General features: G+C 35.9%; 1 protein-coding gene across 8 annotated transcripts; it reads right to left on the bottom strand.

Moving 5' to 3' along the window:
* Window positions 1-229: 229 nt before the first annotated feature.
* On the bottom strand, window positions 230-20,336 carry picalmb (phosphatidylinositol binding clathrin assembly protein b). Of its 8 annotated transcripts, XM_058744980.1 has the most exons (24): window positions 19,772-20,336; window positions 16,104-16,246; window positions 15,919-15,994; window positions 15,478-15,580; window positions 15,043-15,136; window positions 14,782-14,893; window positions 13,895-14,001; window positions 13,768-13,809; window positions 13,021-13,032; window positions 12,795-12,880; window positions 12,471-12,594; window positions 10,957-11,090; window positions 7,820-7,911; window positions 7,543-7,695; window positions 6,125-6,208; window positions 5,800-5,889; window positions 5,239-5,349; window positions 4,920-5,027; window positions 4,559-4,589; window positions 4,374-4,473; window positions 3,378-3,437; window positions 2,950-3,054; window positions 2,609-2,720; window positions 230-1,616 (listed from the first exon to the last, which is right to left on the bottom strand). In XM_058744980.1, the coding sequence occupies exons 1-23, from the start codon at window positions 19,899-19,901 to the stop codon at window positions 2,628-2,630; spliced, it is 2,190 nt and encodes a 729-aa protein (XP_058600963.1). In that variant the 5' UTR covers window positions 19,902-20,336; the 3' UTR covers window positions 230-1,616; window positions 2,609-2,627. The 8 variants fall into 8 exon arrangements, with proteins under 8 accessions (XP_058600963.1, XP_058600964.1, XP_058600966.1 ...); XM_058744981.1 differs by lacking the exon at window positions 13,021-13,032; XM_058744983.1 differs by lacking the exon at window positions 6,125-6,208.
* Between the last annotated feature and the right edge of the window lie 1,101 nt (window positions 20,337-21,437).

Consider the following 21,437-nt stretch of genomic DNA (forward strand, 5'->3'; position numbering starts at 1 on the left):
TAAGAGTCAAGTGAGTACAAACTCTCAAATCTATCAAACATTTTTATACCTCCGTTAAGCTTCAGAGTATTGAATCTATGACTTGAGTGAACTGTGTTTACAGGTTCCTATTGGTACACCTATGTTTAGGTGTATTTGAAAGTCATAAAGACTAGTACATGATTAACCATCATGTCAAGCTGAAAAAACTAATGCATGATCATAAAACAAACATACACAAGATTTGTGGAAGCTGCACTTTATTTGAAAAAGAAAGAGTTCACTAATTGTTCTTACATCTTTTAAATACATAAACAAAACAAACAAACAAACAAAAAAAAAGATCCGTGAGGACAACACAGAAATTATTCAGTAAAACTTAGGTCAGTTCTGATTTGATTGAATTGCTTTCATATTTCAAACCATCCTTAGCCAACCCCCTGGACAAACTGCCTACATGATTATATGTATATATACATAAAAGCACCGATCAACAGTGCTCGAACCGTCTCCCAGTCAGCGTTTCTCATATTTTACACTACAAATTTACAGTGATATCAATAACCCTGTCCGTGACCAATAGCTAGAGGAGCGTCCAGCTCCCGTTCAGTATTCCTGGACTTTTAGAGAGCAGGGTGCCTAACTTGACGAGAAGTCTGAAACATGAGGGCAACTCTTAACATTCAGATCAGGGGCAGCCAGATCTTTACGGTCCGTGTGAAAATGATGGCATGCCATGCATAATGCAGAACACCTCCCTTCCCAAGTGCAACACCTCACAGTCACGGAGGAAGTGCTTTTCTACTCCGACAAATATCTCATTGCAAAACCCCTAAGCACAGTATCGACTAAACAGTATAACAAACCATTCACTAATGATTACCCTCCCAATAGCCTTGGGCTGCAAACATTTCATCTACGGGAAGTTGTTCTAGACATAAAACTTAGAGAATAGTTAGTGCTCTATCATTTAGCTTACAGGTGTATTTTTCACATAATATCTATTTTAAAAGTCTAAACCTTCATTATACAATCCAACACCCATGAATAATGTTGAATTCTTATTTATATTTTCCCCCGATGTACATCGTAAACTCTCCTGTTTTATTTTTTAGGCATTAATTATAAATAAATACAAACGACACGCAAGAAAGGTCTACCGGTGAATACAATTAAAGTCAAAACTAAAAGATAAAGTGTAAAACAAAGTTACTGTTACTATTTCATAACACGTACTATATCAGATGCTGAGTTATACTCCGATTTAGGTCGGCGTTCGCCACAAGACCTCTCATCAGATTCTCCTGGTCGAAGGAAAAAAACAATCTAGCTGGAAAATCAAACTATAGCTTCTCAGAACACAAAATATCCAAGTCTTTCAATGCCCTTACCTACCTTAACAGATTATAAAATGTATGAGGAATCCCTTTATGGGTTGAACAGCAGCATCACTTGACATCTTAAACAAATTACGAAATGATTGCAGTATGCTCCCAGTCTTTCAACACACTTGGTTTACATCTTTGACGTCGAGTATGTTGTGGGATCGGTCCTCTGAAGAGCATCCCAGCACAGAGGACAGAGCTGAATGGTTTGACATCAGGGAGCAACTTCATTTTGTGTTACATAAACTGCATCTGGAAGAAGAGACAATTACAATTAAGAAGATGCTTTAAACAACAGTGTGTGTTAAGTCTACAAGAAACGGTGTTCGTGACCCATGTCGCTTCCATAATGCGATACATTTATGAATGAAACCTGGAACTGGGAACTGATTGGATAGTGAAGAGTCTCTGTATGATAGGTTGGAGGAGAGGGTTTGATGTCAACCAAAAAGGAGAAACGTTTTAGAGGTGTTACAGAAAGTTGCAGGGTTTCCAGTTTGGGGTTACCGGATAAGTAAAATCATTTTATACAGACTATACTCACAGAAAATGAAAAAGTGATGAAATATCTTGAAATATCTGTGCATGACTAGAAAAAATATATTCCATATAGAAATCTCCATGACTTCAAAATATATTATCAGGACTGAATATCAGTTTTAAAGGTGAATTCAGTCATTTGTTCTTACTGTTATTTGTCATATAATTAAATAAATTGTTGAAAAATGAAATGAAATGTTTAATATACACTTGAAATTAAACATATTAAGAAAGAATAGTGTCAGTTTTATTTATTTATATTTAATTGTAAGATTTAAAACACTTTTAAAAAGTGATGATTTTATATCTGTTTAACTAGAAAAAAATTATATTCCCTATAGAAATATATCATCACATATATATATTCAGGCATAATTATCACATTTTTAAAGGTGAACTCAGTAATTTTCCCCACACTTGTTGTTGTTGTTATTATTATTATTATTATTAATTCATTAATTATTAATTAATAGTAGCATGAAATATGTTTAAAATAATGTACACTAAGGAATATGTTTTAAGAAAGTAAACTGTCAATTTTGTTAATAAAATAATTTTAACATTTAAAAAATAAAATAAATTAACTATACACATATATGTGTGTGTGCAGTCTATTTGTACAGTCTACATCTAGCAAGAGGCACGAGATGAAACTGACTATGAGTGCATGCAAGACCATCGGTGAGCACAAACACATGCGGTACCTAGACAAAAGACGAAGCTCTACAAGAAATCCTTGAGAGAGAGCTGTGCAAAGGGGTCTTGTCCTGGGGCTCTGAGAGGACTCTGACTGGAAGGGCTAGAGGCAGCGGAGGGCTAATGCAGAGAATAACACAGAGAGAGAAAGGAAAGAGCTTGGAGTGACAGGGAGAAGCACATGTGGAGGAGGAGAGGAATGATCTGCAGTTTGGGAGGGAGTTCTCTGTCTTCATGGCCCATCAGAACACAATGGACCATGATTATAAGGAGGGTTAATAGAAAGCTACATTCATCACAAGAACAACGTAACGTACATGAAAGGTTAGAGAGATTGTATGGGCTGTACCTGTGCGCTGGACACTGATCCGAACGGATTGGATGGCCTCATGACCGGCTGTGTGTACATCATTGTGGGCTGGGTCATCATGCTCATAGAGGGCAACTGTGGAGGCTACAAAAATCACAACCAACCTCAATTCTGGCAGCTGGTTTCACAGCAGGGTTATTATAGTTAAATGAAACCAAAGCCATAGATAATAAACATTGACTGAATTAAAATGAACCAGGAAAAAAAAAATGTAAACCTTTTATTTCAGCTCATTTTCATTTAATTTAACTCAATACTAAAATAACAAACTGAAACTGAAATTAAAATGAGTAAAAACTATATCGCATTTAAAAAAATAATAATAATTACAAAAACGCAATGATAATTGTAACGATAACTGAAAACAGAAAATTCAAAGTTATAAAAAAAATAATAAAATTACTAACCATGCCATATCCCATCATTCCTGTAGGTGTTGTAGCAGGGAAAGCCATTATGGATGGTGGCTATAAAACAAAGAAAGACTACTAAGAACACTAAGTTCATATGTGATTCATTTCACTATATTTGCTCTGTTCCAAAAACCTTAAGACACCTTGTTTTAGCAAAATCCCAGAATGCACTTCAGTGAGCTCAGTTAATAAATGGCAGGCAAGGCAGAAAAAATGTCAGTTATGATTTAAACATTTTAATGTAATGCAAATATATTACTTTAATCAATGTTTGTGTGCTGTATATTTAAGTATTGAACTGTTAGCTAATTTCAAATGCTTCTGAAATAATTTGTTCAGTTCTAAATTGATCACTTAAAGGGATAGTTCACCCAAAAATGAAAATTTTGTCATTAGTTATTAACCCGCATGTTGTTCCAAACCCGTTAGACCTTTGCTCATCTTCAGAACACAAATTAAGATATTTCTGATGAAATCCGAGAGATTTCTGAATCTGCATAGACAGCAAAGTAACTACCATGTTCAAGGCCCAGAAAGGTAGTAAGGACATTATTAAAATAGTCCATGTGACATCAGTGTCTAGGGGAGTCAATACTAATTATAAAAAGCCAGAGCCATTCTGCAGATTTTGTTGAGTCAGAGTTGACAATTTTGCAGAAAATCGCATAGTTTATGATGGGCACAGACTCTTCAGACTGAATCTCAGCAAATTTCAAACATGTTTGATAGTTTGAGATTATTTTAGAACACATTGTTTGCATTTATCACTTGTCTCCTAGCAATGAGGCACTCATTTAGTGAATAATGCCCAGTTTTCTCTGTAACCATTTACAAGGTTGGCAAGTGTGTGATGCCTAGTGTTTTTAAAAGTCATGTAATGTATTCCAGCCTTAAGAGGTAAGGATGCTTCCCTAGAAGGTAGCTGCTTATGTACACAGCTCACTTGGTTTTGGAACAGAGCAATTTTATCAAAAGAAAGTACAGCTATACCATAGAGACAGGGTTCCATGTAGTAGATGGAGCAGTTTTGGGTTGCCAGTTCATTCCACCAGTTAATCTTTTCTCTCCTGGCTGGTTCCAATGGATATCACTGCGAAAATAGTTGACTAATATTAACACCAAATCAGAAAATGAAAAATGTACATACTGAGCACATTAAAGGGCAAAATTCTTACTTTTTAGTGGTACCGTTTCCAATGCCCAGATCTATAGTGAGAAAATATATATTTTATGAAGACTTTAAAGAGGTACATTTAACAAATTTTGAAAATCAGGGGCCGTTCACAAGAGAACATGTTGCTTTTCCATTGTTTCTCTATGTAAGCATGCACTAAATAGACATCACTGACAATTACGCTTGGATTTTTTGCAGCATCTACTTGATCCAGACCTGACATAACTGGCCTGAATATCACGTTTATACATGCAAAAATGCATTCTTTGTGAAATGGCCCCTAACAATGTATAATATCTTCCTTTTAGCATCATATTCTGAAAAAACACAAATTATGCAACTTCTGAATAACTGACACTTACTTCCAACAAGGTTGGCCAAGGAAGAATCCAGGTCGTCTGACACCAGTTTCTCTGGGAGCTGATTGGAGGACTGATTTGAACCGGCCACAGTGGGTTTTAAAATCCCTGCTGTGGCATTTACAAATAAGTCAGGTGAGTATATTTATATAGCATATTTGATACACAATGGTGATTCAGTGTGCTTTGCATAAGCATAATAAAGCAAATAAGAAACATACAGACACAAAAGCCAAGTTTAAAATCACTTAATGCTGTCAGTTCAGAAACTTCTGATTACGTGTTGATGTGTTTTCATTTGATTTTACCTAAAATGCCTTACCATCTGTATCCAGGCTATTAGACGAGGCAGCTTTAGTACCAAAAACAGACTCAAAGTCAACACGCAGCTCCCCTGAGCTCTGTGGAGGAGGGATTTGTGAAGCTCCGTATCCTTCAAAAGGTACAAAAAGCCATTTAAACCTTCTTACAGAAGTCACAATATAGACTAGGACACCGTCTGAAGAATACACAAGTTGAAACAATGCCAAATTTAAGTTCAATTGCTGCCAATACGTGGACTAGAGTCCATGGTCACAAGTTAGTGGAGGGTAAACTACAGTCATGCACAAGACATCCTGAAAAACTACAAGGGATAGTTCACCAAAATGCAAAACGAACTGAACGAGTATTCTGGCTGTTGAGCTCCAAAAAGCATAAAACACAATGAGGGTGAGTAAATGATGACAGTATTGTAATTTTTTGGGTAAACTATCCCTTTAAGGATCTGATTTTGAATGGTGTTATATTATGTTAGATCAGACAGCATTAGAGACGAAGGGAAACATATATCACAAAGGGGTGCAGCACCACACAAGGCAACCTCCAGCCACAGGCTCCCTACCTCTGAATAGGCCTGCTACAGTGGAGGGCTCAGACTGGAAGGGAGAGGGGTTTGGGAGATGCTGGACCATAGACGGCTGACCGAACGAGTCTGACAGGCAGGCGGGGAGAAGGAGAAACAACACGGCAAGCGTTACAGACATAAAAGACATCTGAGATTCAGAGTGGATTAGTAAAGAGCGTATTTAAACAGCAGTATTAAGACAGCCAGAAGGCAAACAGCATCCAGCAGGGATCATCACAGGTTAGTCCCTGTACACTGCTTCAGTGCTCCTATGTTTCCAGACAGAGGGGAAACATAGGTGGGATGGTTTGCATCATGGTACCTGAGATTAAGTGCTCTATCCGCACAGTGCGTTTGTAATTGGTTGATACAGATGAACTTGAATCAATAAAGGGATTGTACTGATCTATGGTGGAAAAGGAAAAACAATCATTCACTTATAGCTTTATAGTTTAACTACTAAACCTTTACAAAGCAAAGATAGACTGGTGTGAAAACTGGAATGAAATGCGTGATTTTCTGACAAACTTTTGTTGTAGAACGCTTCAGAATGTTTCATAAATAATATATGTTTGATTAGTTGCTGTCAAATTATTAAAATATTTATTTGTCAGTTTTTAAATGCCAGGTTCCACTCATTGTTTATATTTCACTTGCTGACCTTTGGTAATTATTAAAATTGCATCTTACAAAGTCTTTAAGAAGAGCATTAAATATTTTTCATTTTTAATATTTCAGTAATCACACGTGTTAACGCATTACCTTTGATAGCCCTACTTTTATATATTGCCCTTAAAAGTCTGGGTCCCTTTATTTTTATTTTTATAAAAGAAAGGAATACTTTTATTCAGCAAGGATATGTGGCAGTAAATATATTTATAATGTTTAAAAATCTATTTCAGAAAATGCTGTTCTTTTGTACTTCCTGTTCATCAAAACTACTTCAAATAAAAATATTTTCAGCATCAAATTAGCATATTAGAATGATTTCTGAAGGATCATGTGACACTGAAGACTGGTGTAATTATGCTGAAAATTCAGCTTTCCATCACAGGAATAAATTACATTTTAAAATATATTAAAATAGAAAACAGTTCTCTTAAATTGTAATAATATTTCACAATATTACTGTATTTTTGATCACATAAATGCAACCCTGAGGAGAATGAGACTTTCAAAACATTAAAATATTCTTACAGACCCCAAACTTTTGAATGGTGGTGTATATCTTTGTTCTTCAAATTTGGATATTATCATAAATATGTTGGAAGTTGGGCAAAATAATCTATTCAGAATGTAGTTATATCATCTTGTTTATTTGTATTTCTTTACACCCAGTTAACATGCATTTTTCCAGTTGTTTTGGTCTCACACTACCTACAACCGCTTTAATTTTAGCTTTAAATCAAGATAAAAACGGTAATTAATGAAACAGCCCCACTATAACAAAGCCAAAACAAAGCTCTATGGGTACAAACATTATTTGAGGGTTATCTATAGTACTGCCACATAACCTCCATTTAGTCTCCAATTACAGACTGCATTCTTACTCAGATGCCGAGCTCAACTGTAAGAACGATGTGACCGAACTTAATCAGAGGATTCCTGATTTGACACAACGGGATACACTGTGCATGCGAAACAACGAAGGACTTTCAACGACCAGAAAAACTCAAACTAATAAAACACTTTGGATGGGTGGATGGGTGGGTTGGAATAAAGAAACTAAAGCGTGTTTACCACCAAAAATCTCATGACCTGACGTCCTAGAGGAGAAACTAACACCATCTGATGACATAACGGGTAGATGAGCACCATCAACAACAACTTTGGTTAGGAAAGGGTTTAGGTTTGGAATGGAGTCATCTACAGCTTCAGAAGAAGAGAAAGGATCTGAGCAGGCAAAAGGAGAAAGAGAAAGAGTCGAATAGGAGGACATTAGAACGAGACTCAAGTTAACACAGAGAAGGCTACAGCATGCTGAATCTCTGAGACGGTCACACGCAAAGGGTCTCACCTCCCCATGCCGTGGCCACAGAGGCTCCGGGCTGCATGCTTGACTGAAAGTTAGTCTGCAAGTCGAAGAGGTCGCTCTCCATCTTCAGGGCACTGAGGATCAGAAAACAAAACAAAAATGTCTTAATCCTCAACCGATTTAAAGGGATAGTTCACCCATAAATGAAAATTACCCCATGATTTACTCACCCTCAAGCCATCCTAGGTGTATATGACTTTCTTCTTTCAGACGAATACAGTCAGTTATATTAAAAAATATCCTGGCTCTTCCAAGCTTTATAATGGCAGTGAATGAGGGTTGAGATTTTCAAGCCCAAAAAAGTGCATTCATCCATCATAAAAAGTGCTCCACGTTTTTAATAAAGGCCTTCTAAAGTGAAGCGATGTGTTTGTGTAAAGAAATATCCATATTTAAAACTTTACAAACTGTAATCTCTATCTTCTGCTAACTGTCGTACGCACGTTCACGAGAGAGTGGTGTTCCAGCGGATGACGTTGGATACAGGGATTGAAATTAACTTTTTCACTCACCAGCCAGACTTTTTAAGTTACCGGCCATTCATAACCTCTACTAGCCAAAAATAAATAAATAAACATAAATAAACCAACAGCTTGAGGCTGTCTACACTGGACGTGACAAAGATATAATTTGCAAATAATTGTGTGTCAGTACTAAGGGTGTGCGATATTGACAAAAAAAAAATATTTTCTGGGACTTTATCGATAAAGATCATTAGACGATATTTTGCTGAGTGTGTTATTGTGTTGATATCTTAAGGACTACTGTGAACAGCTGACTCCTATAGTTTTTGATATTCTTCATATTCTGTGTTGTGGTCAGTTCACAGCAGTGATAGAAATGTATCTTTTCCAATAAGTTAAAATAGATTTTACCCTTTTATGGGCATTTTTACCTTTATAAAGCCATTTTTTCTAAAAGTGTGCATCATCTTTTGAGTCAAATTCTTACATTTAATCAATCAATTATAATAATAATACATTTAGGCCGTTACTAAACAAATGAAAAACAAACGCATAAATAAAGTTTTGATATTTTAAACATGAAATGTTGAATACTGATATTTAAAATTATTTTAAAAATGAAAATATACTTTAAATGTAAAATTAAAACCGGCAATAGGTGGCAGCAAGTCACTGTTAATAAGTGAGTCGTTGCGATTGAACCGAATCATTTAAAAGGTTGATTCATTCAGGAACGAAACACTGTCAAGTTGCTCAGAGACGTAAAACAGTGCTTTGGCTGTGTTTAGAATGTTTTTTTGTTGGCGAAATTGAGCAAAAACAGGCAATATGGTGTCTAAAACATAAGACTCTTGATATTAACTTTTTGTTTATTGAGCTGTTGTATAAAATCAATATCACATTAGTAACCATGCTGATTCTTTAAAGGAAATAGGCTCATTCTCCAACTCCCCCAGAGTTAATAAGTTGAGTTTTACCGTTTTTGAATCCATTCAGCCGATCTCTGGGTCTGGCGATAGCACTTTTAGCATAGCTTAGCATATATCATTGAATCCGATTAGACCAGTAGCATCGCGTTCAAAAATGACCGAAGAGTTTCGATATTTGTCCTCTTTAAAACTTGACTCTTCTGTAGTTATATCGTGTACTAAGACCGGCGGAAAATGAAAAGTTGCGATTTTCTAGGCTGATATATAGGTAACTAGTTATAATATAGCTGGGGACTACTTTCAGGCGCTGCGTAATATCACTGCGCCTGCTGCGGCCATGGTACGGCAGCAAAGTTCCTTGATTATTACGCCGGAATGAGAGTATAGTTGCTAGCCAAATCGGCCTAGAAAATCGCAACTTTTCATTTTCCGCCGGTCTTACTACACGATATAACTACAGAAGAGTCAAGTTTTAAATAGGACAAATATCGAAACTCTTTGGTCATTTTTGAACGCGATGCTACTGGTCTAATCGGATTCAATGATCTATGCTAAGCTATGCTAAAAGTGCTATCGCCAGACCCAGAGATCGGCTGAATGGATTCAAAAACGGTAAAACTCAACTTATTAACTCTGGGGGAGTTGGAGAATGAGCCTATTTCCAAAAAAAGTGGAGTGTTCCTTTAAGAAAAAACGGCACTCTTTATGTGATATTGATTAACTATATGAATGGATATAAATACTGTATATACATTTTCTGCCCCCTTGAATTATGTGATCATTCTTAATGCATATTAATAGACTGAATCATGCAGTGAAAGAACGCACTCTAAATGCACATGCGCACTAAGTTAGTCTAACCAGACTTCATCACGTAGTCGCGTATGAGTGCACTCTTGTAGGTGTGCTTTGTTTGGTTTTTGCAATATACTCAATAATGTCATGATGTCTCACGAGTTCAGTTTTTGCGCTAAACCTGCGCAGATTTGGCTTGCATGAACTTCCCCAAGAAATTAATGGGTGAACATAACTTACGAAAAGTAACCTGCCAAATTGGCTATTGATTTGACGATGTTACCCACCACAGCTGATTTTTACCTGCATTTGGCGGGTTGGCGGGTGTTAATTTCAAACCCTGGTTGGATGTATGCGTAACGTAAGCTCCGGTGATTAATGACGAACGAGGAAGCGCAGAGGAGAGAGCAAAACACAACACCAGTCATGAATTAGAAGTACAAAACGAGGATTTGTAAAGAAAAATGTTGGAGGATTTCAATAAAAGCCAAGAGGAGACTGGTTTTCCTTTGCTCAAAACAAAACAAAACTCACAAGACTAGCATATTCTGACTGGAGCTTACACTTGCCTACGTCCTACGTCATCTGCTGGACGCCACTCTCTCGTGAACGTGCATACCACAGTTAGCAGAAGATAGAGATTACGGTTCAGAAAGTTTTAATTATGGACATTTGTCTTACAAAAATGCATTGATTCACTTCAGAAGGCCTATATTAACCCCCCGGAGCCATGTGGAGCACTTTTTATGATGGATGAATGCACTTTTTTGGGTTTCAAAATCTCAACCACCATTCACTGCCATTCATACAGCTTGGAAGAGCCAGGACAGTTTTTAATATAACTCCAATTGTAATCGTCTGAAAGAAAAAAAGGCATATACACCTAGGATGGCTCGAGATGTCACACTGTGAAGAGATTTGATTGGCTAACCCATTGGAGCAGCTGGGAGTGGAGAACAGGTCGATGGCAGGAGCTGTGCTGATGCATGCTGCTGTGGTGGAGACTGGAGAAGTGTCGGTCGTGGCAAACGAAGGCCTCTTGGAGAGCTCCTTCAGCCTCTGTTCCTGTTTACAAAAAGCCAAGAAACCTTTTAGACAGGAAGGAGCCGTCTGATTGGCATGGAGAATAACCTACCAACCACTTTTCATTCATTAGTGTGATGTTTTGAGGATAAATTTGAAATGTGATACCAAGCTCATTCATATAATTGTTTTAACATTGATCTGCCTTAAAGAAACCTGCTAAATATTAATCAAAGATTCAATCTTAGCAAATTCTGTCAGTCTGGCCACTTTTCCTATCATTCATCCCAGAACCAGAAGTGTGAATTAAAGCAGCAGCAAGTTGTTCACAAAGTTTTCTGATTAATAAACCTGTGCACTCGGACTTATGGAAGTACCCAGCCAATCACATAAGACGTTTTCACCAACTCTTGCCAATATTGTGTGCAATATATGCATTATATAGTGTAGGAATGGTTTATGAGCTTCAGACACATATAGAAAAGACACCTATCATTAATCTAACACACAAAATATTGTCCTCGAAGGCCACATACACACTGGAAAGCTTAAGGAGTGACAACTGTATTTAAACATATAAGAGACTCCCCAAACTTACAGTTTTGTGTGTGTACAGAAATCGCAATGAGTGACACCATTGTAAACACGGAAATGTTTTGCCATCTTGTGCATTTGGTATCTGCTATTTTTGATCAAAGTAATATTACAGTGACCAAAGACTTGTTACATTCTGTGATTTTAACTAAACCACTGTCGACAGATGTGCTGTTTTATGTCTTGCTTTGCAGAGCACACTCTTGAAGTGTTGCCAAGTCCACTTGTCCACATTATAGGCAAGGCTTATTAATCATCTATGGCCTTGTTGTTTGGGCTCGGCTCATAAAGCAATCCAGTTTATGGAGTGAATACATTAGGCAGGTGCAGGACACTATATTTTTGTATGTATCTTACTTTCAAGATAACACGTTTGGATTCAAGTGTATTATGGGCTTGTTATTATTTGCTGTATTTTTTTTTATATAACAAGACCTGGCAACACTAATGTGTCAAATCACACCTGGTTTACAGTGATTTTTTGCACCACTCATACAGAAGGGAGACACATCTCTGATAAGCGTTTACATACATCATTAACAACAAGTTGTTCGTTTCAGCACACACGGTGTAGAATTTCTGTACGTTTTTCACTAGCTGCATTTTTTCTGAATTTACTGAATTCACACACACACACACACACACACACACACACACAAATGTACAATGCAGAAGTATATAGAGTATTGTCCAAATGTGTGCACATACAACTAGAAAACAGGAAATCTATAATGAACCAAAGAAAAATAAGCAAAAATGAACAGAAAATACTGGAAATCCTTTCCTCTGGTGGGTGAAATCATTTTTGATGTGTGTCCTGTTATGTACCTTTAGAGCTTTCAATCGCGCCTGCTCCTCCTCCAGAGCTGCCTGCTTTTCCCTTTCATCCACTTTGGTGAAAGACATGCCAGTGTTGGCCAGAGATGACACAGCATTGGAGAGTGTGCTTGCCCTACAAAAGTCGGAGAGAGATAAATTGGGCTTCTGTGAGTACCAAATAGAAATTTACACCTAGAGTATACAGAACTCTTGTCATATTTGTCAAGCGCAAGCTCTTCTAATTTAGAATACATCAATACCTGTCAACATAATGCATCTGTTAGAACTCATTAATTTGTATTCAGCTCTGAATGTGACACATGAATGGCCCACCTGCTGGCGGCAGTGGAGTCCTTCACCTTCTTTCCTTCTAATGAAGCCAAGTGTTGCTCCAGGGCATCCAGAAGACTGCTTGGGGCCTGAGGGAATGCACAAACATTTACTCAGGAATACAGCACTGACTGCATCAAGCCTCCAATGAAAAGGCAATAAATAGCTTATTGGCAATAAGAATTAAACAGTGCAGAGGAGTGCAGAGAAGAGTCAGAAAAGTACTTACACACACGGTAAACTGAAGGTGGACAGAAGGTGGAAAGATAAAGGGAAATACAGAATATAAAGGTGGTCTTGGTCAGACATATAATGCATGAGTTTCAAATCTGCTCTTATATAAGACTATGATGGAATTTGCATTGGATTATAATGTGTCCATGTTTAACATTTGCCATTATGACTTAGATGTTAATGTATATACTAAACGTTTCTCACTCCCAAGGTGTCAAATACTACTGCTTGGGTAAAAGCCCAACATTATTATTATTATAATCATGAACCCATACTCTCAGGAATATATTCATCATCTGAAATGTGTTTGTGCTGTAATTGTACTCTACTCCAAATTTTTAAAACAGTATACAGATTTTATTTAAATTAAATTTACACATGACACAAAATGGCTCCAACAGCTGTATCTGAGTGAGAACCTCTTGCATATTCTGTCAATATACTTGTCATAACTGTGGAAGTCATGATTCTATTATCTCTATTAGTGTAATTATTATTCTGAAATCTCCACTGAGCCCATAACACCTTTATTTGCTGTAGACAGGGAAAAGTTAAGACAGAAAAGCTGAGAAATCTTTAGTGACATGCGCATCCTAATGACCTGCATGCATCTTTAAGTCAGAAATGCATTTGTGCAAAGTAACGGAAGAGAGAAAGCAGAACAGTTTCAGAAAATACTCAGGCTAGTTAATAATGCAGAACGAGTGCAGGTGTTAAAGTCAGAATAAAAGTGTAGTCTTACCTGAGACAGGTCAGGTATGTCCCCGCGGTCTATTCCCACCTGCTGTGAGGTGTGGAGAACAAATATGTTACATAGCGCTCTTTTAATGAAGTCCCTTGCTAACCAGAACAACACATGAGAATCTCACCTCTGCCACTTTGAGGAACTCTGAAATCCGGGTCATTCGAGTGAGGAATTTCTTGTAAATGTCCAAACCCTCTTTGCACTGGACTTTTTTCATATCAAAATACTTTTCTGTAAGAGGTAGATGAATAAGTATGCATTACTAATCAGCACTATGCTGTTATCTACATGTGTAGATTATATCTGCATGTAGTATAGATTATAGACTACACTACAGCAATGGTTTAAAGTTAAAATGACTTGATTAGTTTGTTGCTTACAAACACGCAGCTTTTTGCTTCACAAAACGTTAATTGATGGGCTGCAGTGGTGTGGATTACTTGTGGATTACTGTGTTGTTTTTATCAGCTGTTTGGACGCAGAGGATCTATTGGTGAGCAAGTGATATAATGCTAAATTTCTCCAAATCTGTTTTGATTTGGCCTGAGGGTGAGTAGATTTTCATCAAAATTTCATTTTTGGGTGAACTACTCAAATCTGTAATGTACATCTTTCATATAAAAGTGAAGAGTGTATTTATACTAGTGCTGTCAAACGATTAATTGTGATTAATCACATCCAAAATAAAGGTTTTTGTGTACATAATGTGTGTTTACTGTGTATATTTATTATGTATATTTAAATACAAACACATGCATGTATAAAAATATGTAGTTTATATATTAAATATATTTATAGAAATATAAGAATAAATATTTTCAAAACATATACTGTATGTGTGTGTATTTATGTATACATCATAAATATACACAGTTCACACAGACATATTATGTCAACAAAATCTTTTATTTTGGATGCGATTAATCGCGATTACTCATTTGACAGCACTATTTTAGAGAGTATTTTGTTTATTTATTTAGAATTGAGATGAAACCATCCTGAAAGACCTACCCAGTAAGTTTATTATCCCTTCATTGTAAGCTGCAAAAAGTCGGATGGAGTCTTTGAAGAGAAGCATGAAGGCTGCATTGATAACCCCATTGGTAAGTTCATTGGCATTGACCTGGACAAACAAAAAAGAAAAAACATATTTTTAAATATATGCAACACAAACGCTTTGCTTCTACATAGTATATTATTCATTGCATATATTCATTCATAAGTCATTTTTATCAATGAACATGCATGTATATAGATCAACCATCAGTTTACATTGAAGTCAAGAAGGGCATCCATCTGGTTCTGTATAATGGGGATGGTTTTAAGAAGCTTCTCTGTGTTCATGGTTCTCATCACTCCATCCACCCTTAAGGAAAAGATTTTAAAATATAGGTCAAATGACATTAGGGGGATCAGTGCATGGAGGTTTAGTGGATGATCCAGCGCAATGACTTCAAGCACTTAATGCAAGTACTTCAAACCTAGTGCTGCACAAATCCCCCTCAAATGATTTAGAACAAAAATTACAGCTAAGGCTAAAAAAAACAAAACAACTTTGTATCGAGTGAAAAATTTGCTGGTCAAATGAATCACTGTTTGAGTTACATAATGCACTTAATGTAAAATTCAGCACACCAGAGAAAGCAGGAACTAGACACTACCTTTAGATTCAAAATCATTTTATAAAATGTATAAAAAATATCCTACCCACGCTTTACTTTCGTGAAGTCAAATGCCACCTGTCGATATGAAACCGCTTTCTCATTCAGATATCGACTATACCTCCGAATGAATGTTGACATATCATAACCTAGGGAGACACCAATAAATATCACAGTTAATAAATAAAGTATTTTATTTAGAATAAATGTTCAGGAGTAGTTGCTAAGAATCACAAAGGAAGTGTGCTACAATCAGGAAAAGGGAATTTGAAATGTTAAATTAAAACTGTTAAAAAGTGAATGTTATAAATATTATTATAAAACAAATTACATAAATTAAAAAAGAAAATAATTTTATTATAACATCATATAAAATGCCGTAAAATAAATGCTTAATTTACAACAATTTAAATAATGCATCCAAAGAGGAGCACGAAAGAAAAATGAAATCTCCGTAGAGCCTGAAACAAATAGTTCAATACTGTACCTTGTAGGCCACTTTTGTCCAGGAAATTACTGAGGTTGAATAATGTGTTCCTGGAGGCCAAGTACTGAATAAATCGCTGTAACCAAAATAATAAAAAAAGGTTTAATGCATAGAATTATTTGATGATCTTTATTAGCGCATGGACAAAAAATATGAAAAAGTGGACAGGTCTCCCAGTCACGCACCTCGTTCCCGTATACCATGAGGTGATGTGTTGTGATTAGAGACTTAAAGACCACCACCCAGCTGGTGTTGGTGGTCCTCTCGAACAAAGAGTCTGCCAGCTGAGGAATGTTCACATTCATCTCATTGGTACAGTGTATCAGGTCTACAATAGAAACAGAGATTTCCATTAACTACTGACATTAATAACTTGGTGAACAGGCAACAGAGCGCACTGGTATAGAGCTTAAAATGTAATAAATCAAAGGATTACCATGCATTTGTAACATAAAACAAAACAAAAATAATAGTACTCTGTGGAGAGAGCCCACATATATAAGCTTTTCTACATATAAAATGTGTTTTATTCTGGATTATGTAACAGGAATTGCACAGCCCACTACTAACTCTGCTGGTGGACTTTCTAGATGAAATGTTTACTGCCCTTCTGCTAATATGCTTTAGGGGAGTGAAACAGTTGTGGTGTAGTGGTCACATAGACAGTGATGTAGTGCAGTTTCAGATGAGCTGCTACTATCTGAATGAATGAGGTTGACTTCAGTCGTGTGGTTGGTTGATTGGTTTGGTGTAAGGCAGCTGCCTCCAGAACACTGCCAACTTTGATTCATCCAGTTATGTCACTCCTACTCTGAGAAACAAAGCCCTCGCCACAAAAGATGTCAACGGAAATGTTCAGAATCAGATCTTATCTGTTCTACAGCTATAGCAAAAGCAGTTCATCTTTTTTTTGGTAAAAAGATCCATAAGTAACCATAATTTATGTGACGTATTATAACTTGAAGGGTTGGTTCAACCCAAAAACTGTAAAAGCTGTATAACTTCTGTGGAACGTAAAAGAAGATATTTCAGTGTGTGTGTGTGTGTGTGTGTGTGTGTTTTGTCCAGTGGAAGTCAATAGGCACCAAAGCTGTTTGGTTACTAACATTCTTCAAAGCAGTGTTACTTTTTAAATGCTATTATAGTTTTTATTAATATTTTTTTTTTTTTTTTTAATTAATATTTTGAATTCATTTTTAATTTTCTGTTTCCGTTTTAATTTTATTTAAAGTTGCAGTAATTTTGCTGTTTGTCATTTTATTTGGTTTTTATATATATATATATATATATATATCTACACTACTAGTCAACGGTTTTTGAACAGTAAGATTTTTAATGTTTTTTAAAGAATTCTCTTCTGCTCACCAAGCCTGCATTCATTCGATTCAAAATACAGCAAAAAAGGTAATTATTCGAAATATTTTTACTATTTAAAATAACTGTTTTCTATTTGAATATATTTTAAAGTGTCATTTATTCCTGTGATTTCAATGCTGATTTTTTTTTAGCATAATTACTCCAGTCACATGATCCTTCAGAAATCATTCTAGTATTCTGATTTGCTGCTCAAAAAACACATTACTATTATTATGTTGAAAACAACTGAGTAGAATTTTTTTCAGGTTTCAATGATGAATAGAAAGTTTAGAAGAACAGCATTTATCTGAAATAGATATCTTTTGTATCAATATAAATGTCTTTATCATCACTTTTGATCAATTTAAAGCATCCTTGCTAAATAAAAGTATTAATTTCTATAATTTCTTTCCCCAAAAAAATACACTGACTCCAAGTTTTTGAATGGTTTATTAGTGTATAAAGTTACAAAAGCTTTTTATTTCAGATAAATGCTCATCTTTGGATCTTTCTACTCAAAGAATCCTGAAAAAATGTACTCAACTTATTTAGATGTTCATGATAATAATAAAAAATATTTCTTGAACAGCAAATCAGCATATTAGAATGATTTCTGAAGGATCATGTGACATTTAAGACTGGAGTAATGATCACAGCTTTGATCACATAAATTACATTTTTAAAATATATTTAAATAGAAAGCAGTTATTTTAAATAGTAAAATAATATTTCACAATATTACTGCTTTTGCTGTATTTTGGATCAAATAAATGCAAGCTTGGTGAGCAAAAGAGAATTCTTTAAAAAACATTAAAAATCTTACTGTTAAAAAACCTTTGACTGATAGTAGTGTATATGTATTTTATTTATTTTTATTTCAGTTTTAGTTATTTTAATACATCAAGTTCGCCTTTATGATCTAAGTTTTAGTTAACCATAATAACCTTCCTTTAAAATATATTCTTTTATGTTCCACAGAGGAAAGACACTCATAGGGGTTCGGAATGACATGAGGGCAAGTAAATGATGGCAGAATTTTAATTTTTGGCTAAACTATCCCTTTAACACTAAAATTGTTAAAGGGATAGTTCACAAAAAATGAAAATTCTGTCATACCCTCATGCCATTCTAAACCCGTAAGACCTTCGTTCATCTTCAGAACACAAATTAAGATATTTTTGTTGAAATCCGAGAACTTTCTGACCCTGCATAGACGCAACTGACACGTTCAAGGCCCAGAAAAGTAGTAAAGACATCGTTAAAATAGTCCATGTGACATCAGTGGTTCAACTGTAATGTTATGACGCTACGAGAATACTTTTTGTACGCAAAGAAAACAAAAATAAAGACTTTATTCAACAACTATTTTTAAAAAAATGAATTCGCATCGAACACTAACACTGAAGAGAAGAAGTCGTAGAGTAAATTCATTATGTTTGTTTTCTTTGCATACAATAATATTCTCGTAGCTTCATAAAATTACGGTTGAACCACTGACGTCACATGGACTATTTTAACGATGTCCTTAGTACCTTTCTGTGCCTTGAACGTGTCAGTTGCGTTGCTGTCTATGGAGGTTCAGAAAGCTCTCGGATTTCATCAAAAATATATTAATATGTATACTGAAGATGAATGAAGGTATTACATCTTTGGAACGACCTGACGGTGAGTAATTAATGACAGAATTTGCATATCCCTTTAAGTTTACTTACATTGGAGTAAAATCCAATGAAATTGAATTATTCTGCATGAAAGGTGCATATAATCCTAAGGATGCAGAGAACAATTTCCACATTTTCCTTTTTTAATATTCCAACTACAGTCCTTCAAACATGTCATAGCTTGTCTTATAACACTGTAAGAACTAAATGAGAGAGTAGTCAGGCCTGGCTGAGACAGACGTAAATAGAGATCTATTCTCAAGCACAGACTGGCACTAGACCAGCACTTCTTAAAGAAGGTGCACAGCATTGACTGCCATCACCTGCCAGCTTGTCGCCAAACGAATATGAGAATCGAATACACCCGAAACACCTTCCTTACAATAACCCCTGCACACCAGCCTGAGAAAAACAATAGCACTGATTTATTTCTGCCCAATGAGCATTATAAGGAATTAATATTTAACCAGAATTTACCAGCTGAGGAGGTCCACATGAGGTCATAAACTGTATTAAAACAGATTTGGGCACTATAAAAGCATTATGGGATCAAACTTAAGGACAATCCCATCATTCTTGCTTATATAAATATCGCAGTATTGCACGTGCACAGTCCTGCTTCAACACAGTTGAAAGTAATGCATGTCAGTTTGTCATAAATGGTCTGTGTTTCAATATCATTACACAGGAGTCTGTCTCTAAGCACATTAGCTTAGCACAACCAGGGCCTGCCCATTGTACAATAGCCTAAAATCGTAGCCATAACAATCAAAGCGACAGATGTACACACGTTCATCATCGCAATTCACATTAAACACTCAGCTGATAATACTTACAGTCCAAATGTTTCTTTTTAGGGCCCATTATTTCGTGAGTTGTAGCCTTGCACACTGTTTTGGATACGGCTGATCCAGTAACGCTATGCTGAGCAGCAGTTATCCTGTCTGTAATGCTCTGCCCAGACATCTTCAAAGCTTTCCAACGATCGACAATCAAATAATACGTATGAATATTGAAATTCAGGCTGCTGCTAAATAGCGTTCACAGTTCCTGGTCGACTTCCTGCCGTACGATACGAGAATACGGGGAGACAAAGATTGCTCGGACAAGGCAGATGGGAAGCCTTGCACACAGTTATCCGCTGCGCGAGACGAAGATGAATCCACAAATGATGTTAGCGAATATCTGGCGCGGAATTGTTACATTGTTACGGGTTTCACTCGCGCGTCGTAAAGGCTCGTGACTCATCTCTCGTGTCCCCGACACTAATCCCGCCGTTCAGCCGCCGCCTGTTTTATTTCTGTAAACCCGCAGGATTGAAGAGCAGCGAAGGCATTCAGTGAAATGGCGGGCCTGTGCTGTTCCATGAGAGCTGGAGGAATATAGGACACTGGCCGCTGATGCTGCTGATCCTGGATCAGGCAGACGCCTTCTCCATTACAAATGCGCTTGGAATAAAGGGACGATCAAGAATATACTCGGATATTTTTCCGCGTGTTTAATTTTTTGATTAGATAGATTTAGATTTTATTATCTTGACATTAAATATATATATTATTATAAATCTATAGTAGTGACCGAATGCTTAGATAGCAATTAAATAAACGCAACAGTTATATATTCCTGATTTTTCAAGTGACTGGTCCTCTGCACAATTTTGTATTAATTTTTTTAATTTTTTAAGAAACATGACATTTTCGGAGTTGAAGGCAGTCCTTTCAGGTGTGTTTCTAATATAGCGTGTTAATGGGGAGTAACTAATACATGTAACTAAATCACGTAATTTAATTACAAAATAATTGTAATCAGTTACAGTTACTGAGAAAAAAAAAGAGTAATTAAATTACAGTTACTTATGAAAATGTATAACGATTTCTGATTTTGTTCATACACCCACATAGGCTACAGATTAACTGATTTATTTCCCAAATTGCATTGACTGCTCTAAAATATAAGACACCAATGTTTCAGGCGTTTAGGACACAGAATAGGACGCATGCTTATTCGATAACTGTTTTATTTACTGTTTAGGTTTATGCATATGCTTTTTTTTTTTTCCAAGGCATTGTAGATACCAGTGTTTCCTTTGATTTCAAAAACAGTATCATAACTATAAACTATTTCTTGTTATGGTTTTAAATCTGTATTTAACCTCAGAATGATCTCAGAGTAAGTCTTATTTTGTGGTGGCTGTGCTTTAAAATTAAATTATTATAATCTTAATTCAAGTGATGAAGGATTTTGAAAATCACTCTAATCAGTGGTTAACCCTGCCTAGTTTACACGTTTGACAATTATTAACAGTTGAAAACATTAGAAATTTCGGCAAGTAATCAAAAAGTAGCCTAATCAAATGTAATCAGTTACATTACTTTAGTAAAGTAATTGAAATGGTTACACTACTTATTACATTTTAGATAGGGTAACTTGTAATCTGTACATTTCCAATAACATTCCCAACACTGAGGATATATGCTCTTGGCATTTATAAACGGTTCAACA

This window comes from Onychostoma macrolepis, chromosome 15, assembly GCF_012432095.1.
Source record: "Onychostoma macrolepis isolate SWU-2019 chromosome 15, ASM1243209v1, whole genome shotgun sequence".
NCBI lineage: Eukaryota > Metazoa > Chordata > Actinopteri > Cypriniformes > Cyprinidae > Onychostoma > Onychostoma macrolepis.

Coding starts and splice junctions, on each gene's coding strand:
- picalmb (XM_058744980.1), bottom strand. CDS start 19,901: ATGTCTGGGCAGAGCATTACAGACAGGATAACTGCTGCTCAGCATAGC. Junction 15,995..16,103: donor TCATGGTATACGGGAACGAG/GTGCGTGACTGG, acceptor TTTTGGTTACAG/CGATTTATTCAGTACTTGGC. Junction 5,028..5,238: donor TAATAGCCTGGATACAGATG/GTAAGGCATTTT, acceptor TAAATGCCACAG/CAGGGATTTTAAAACCCACT.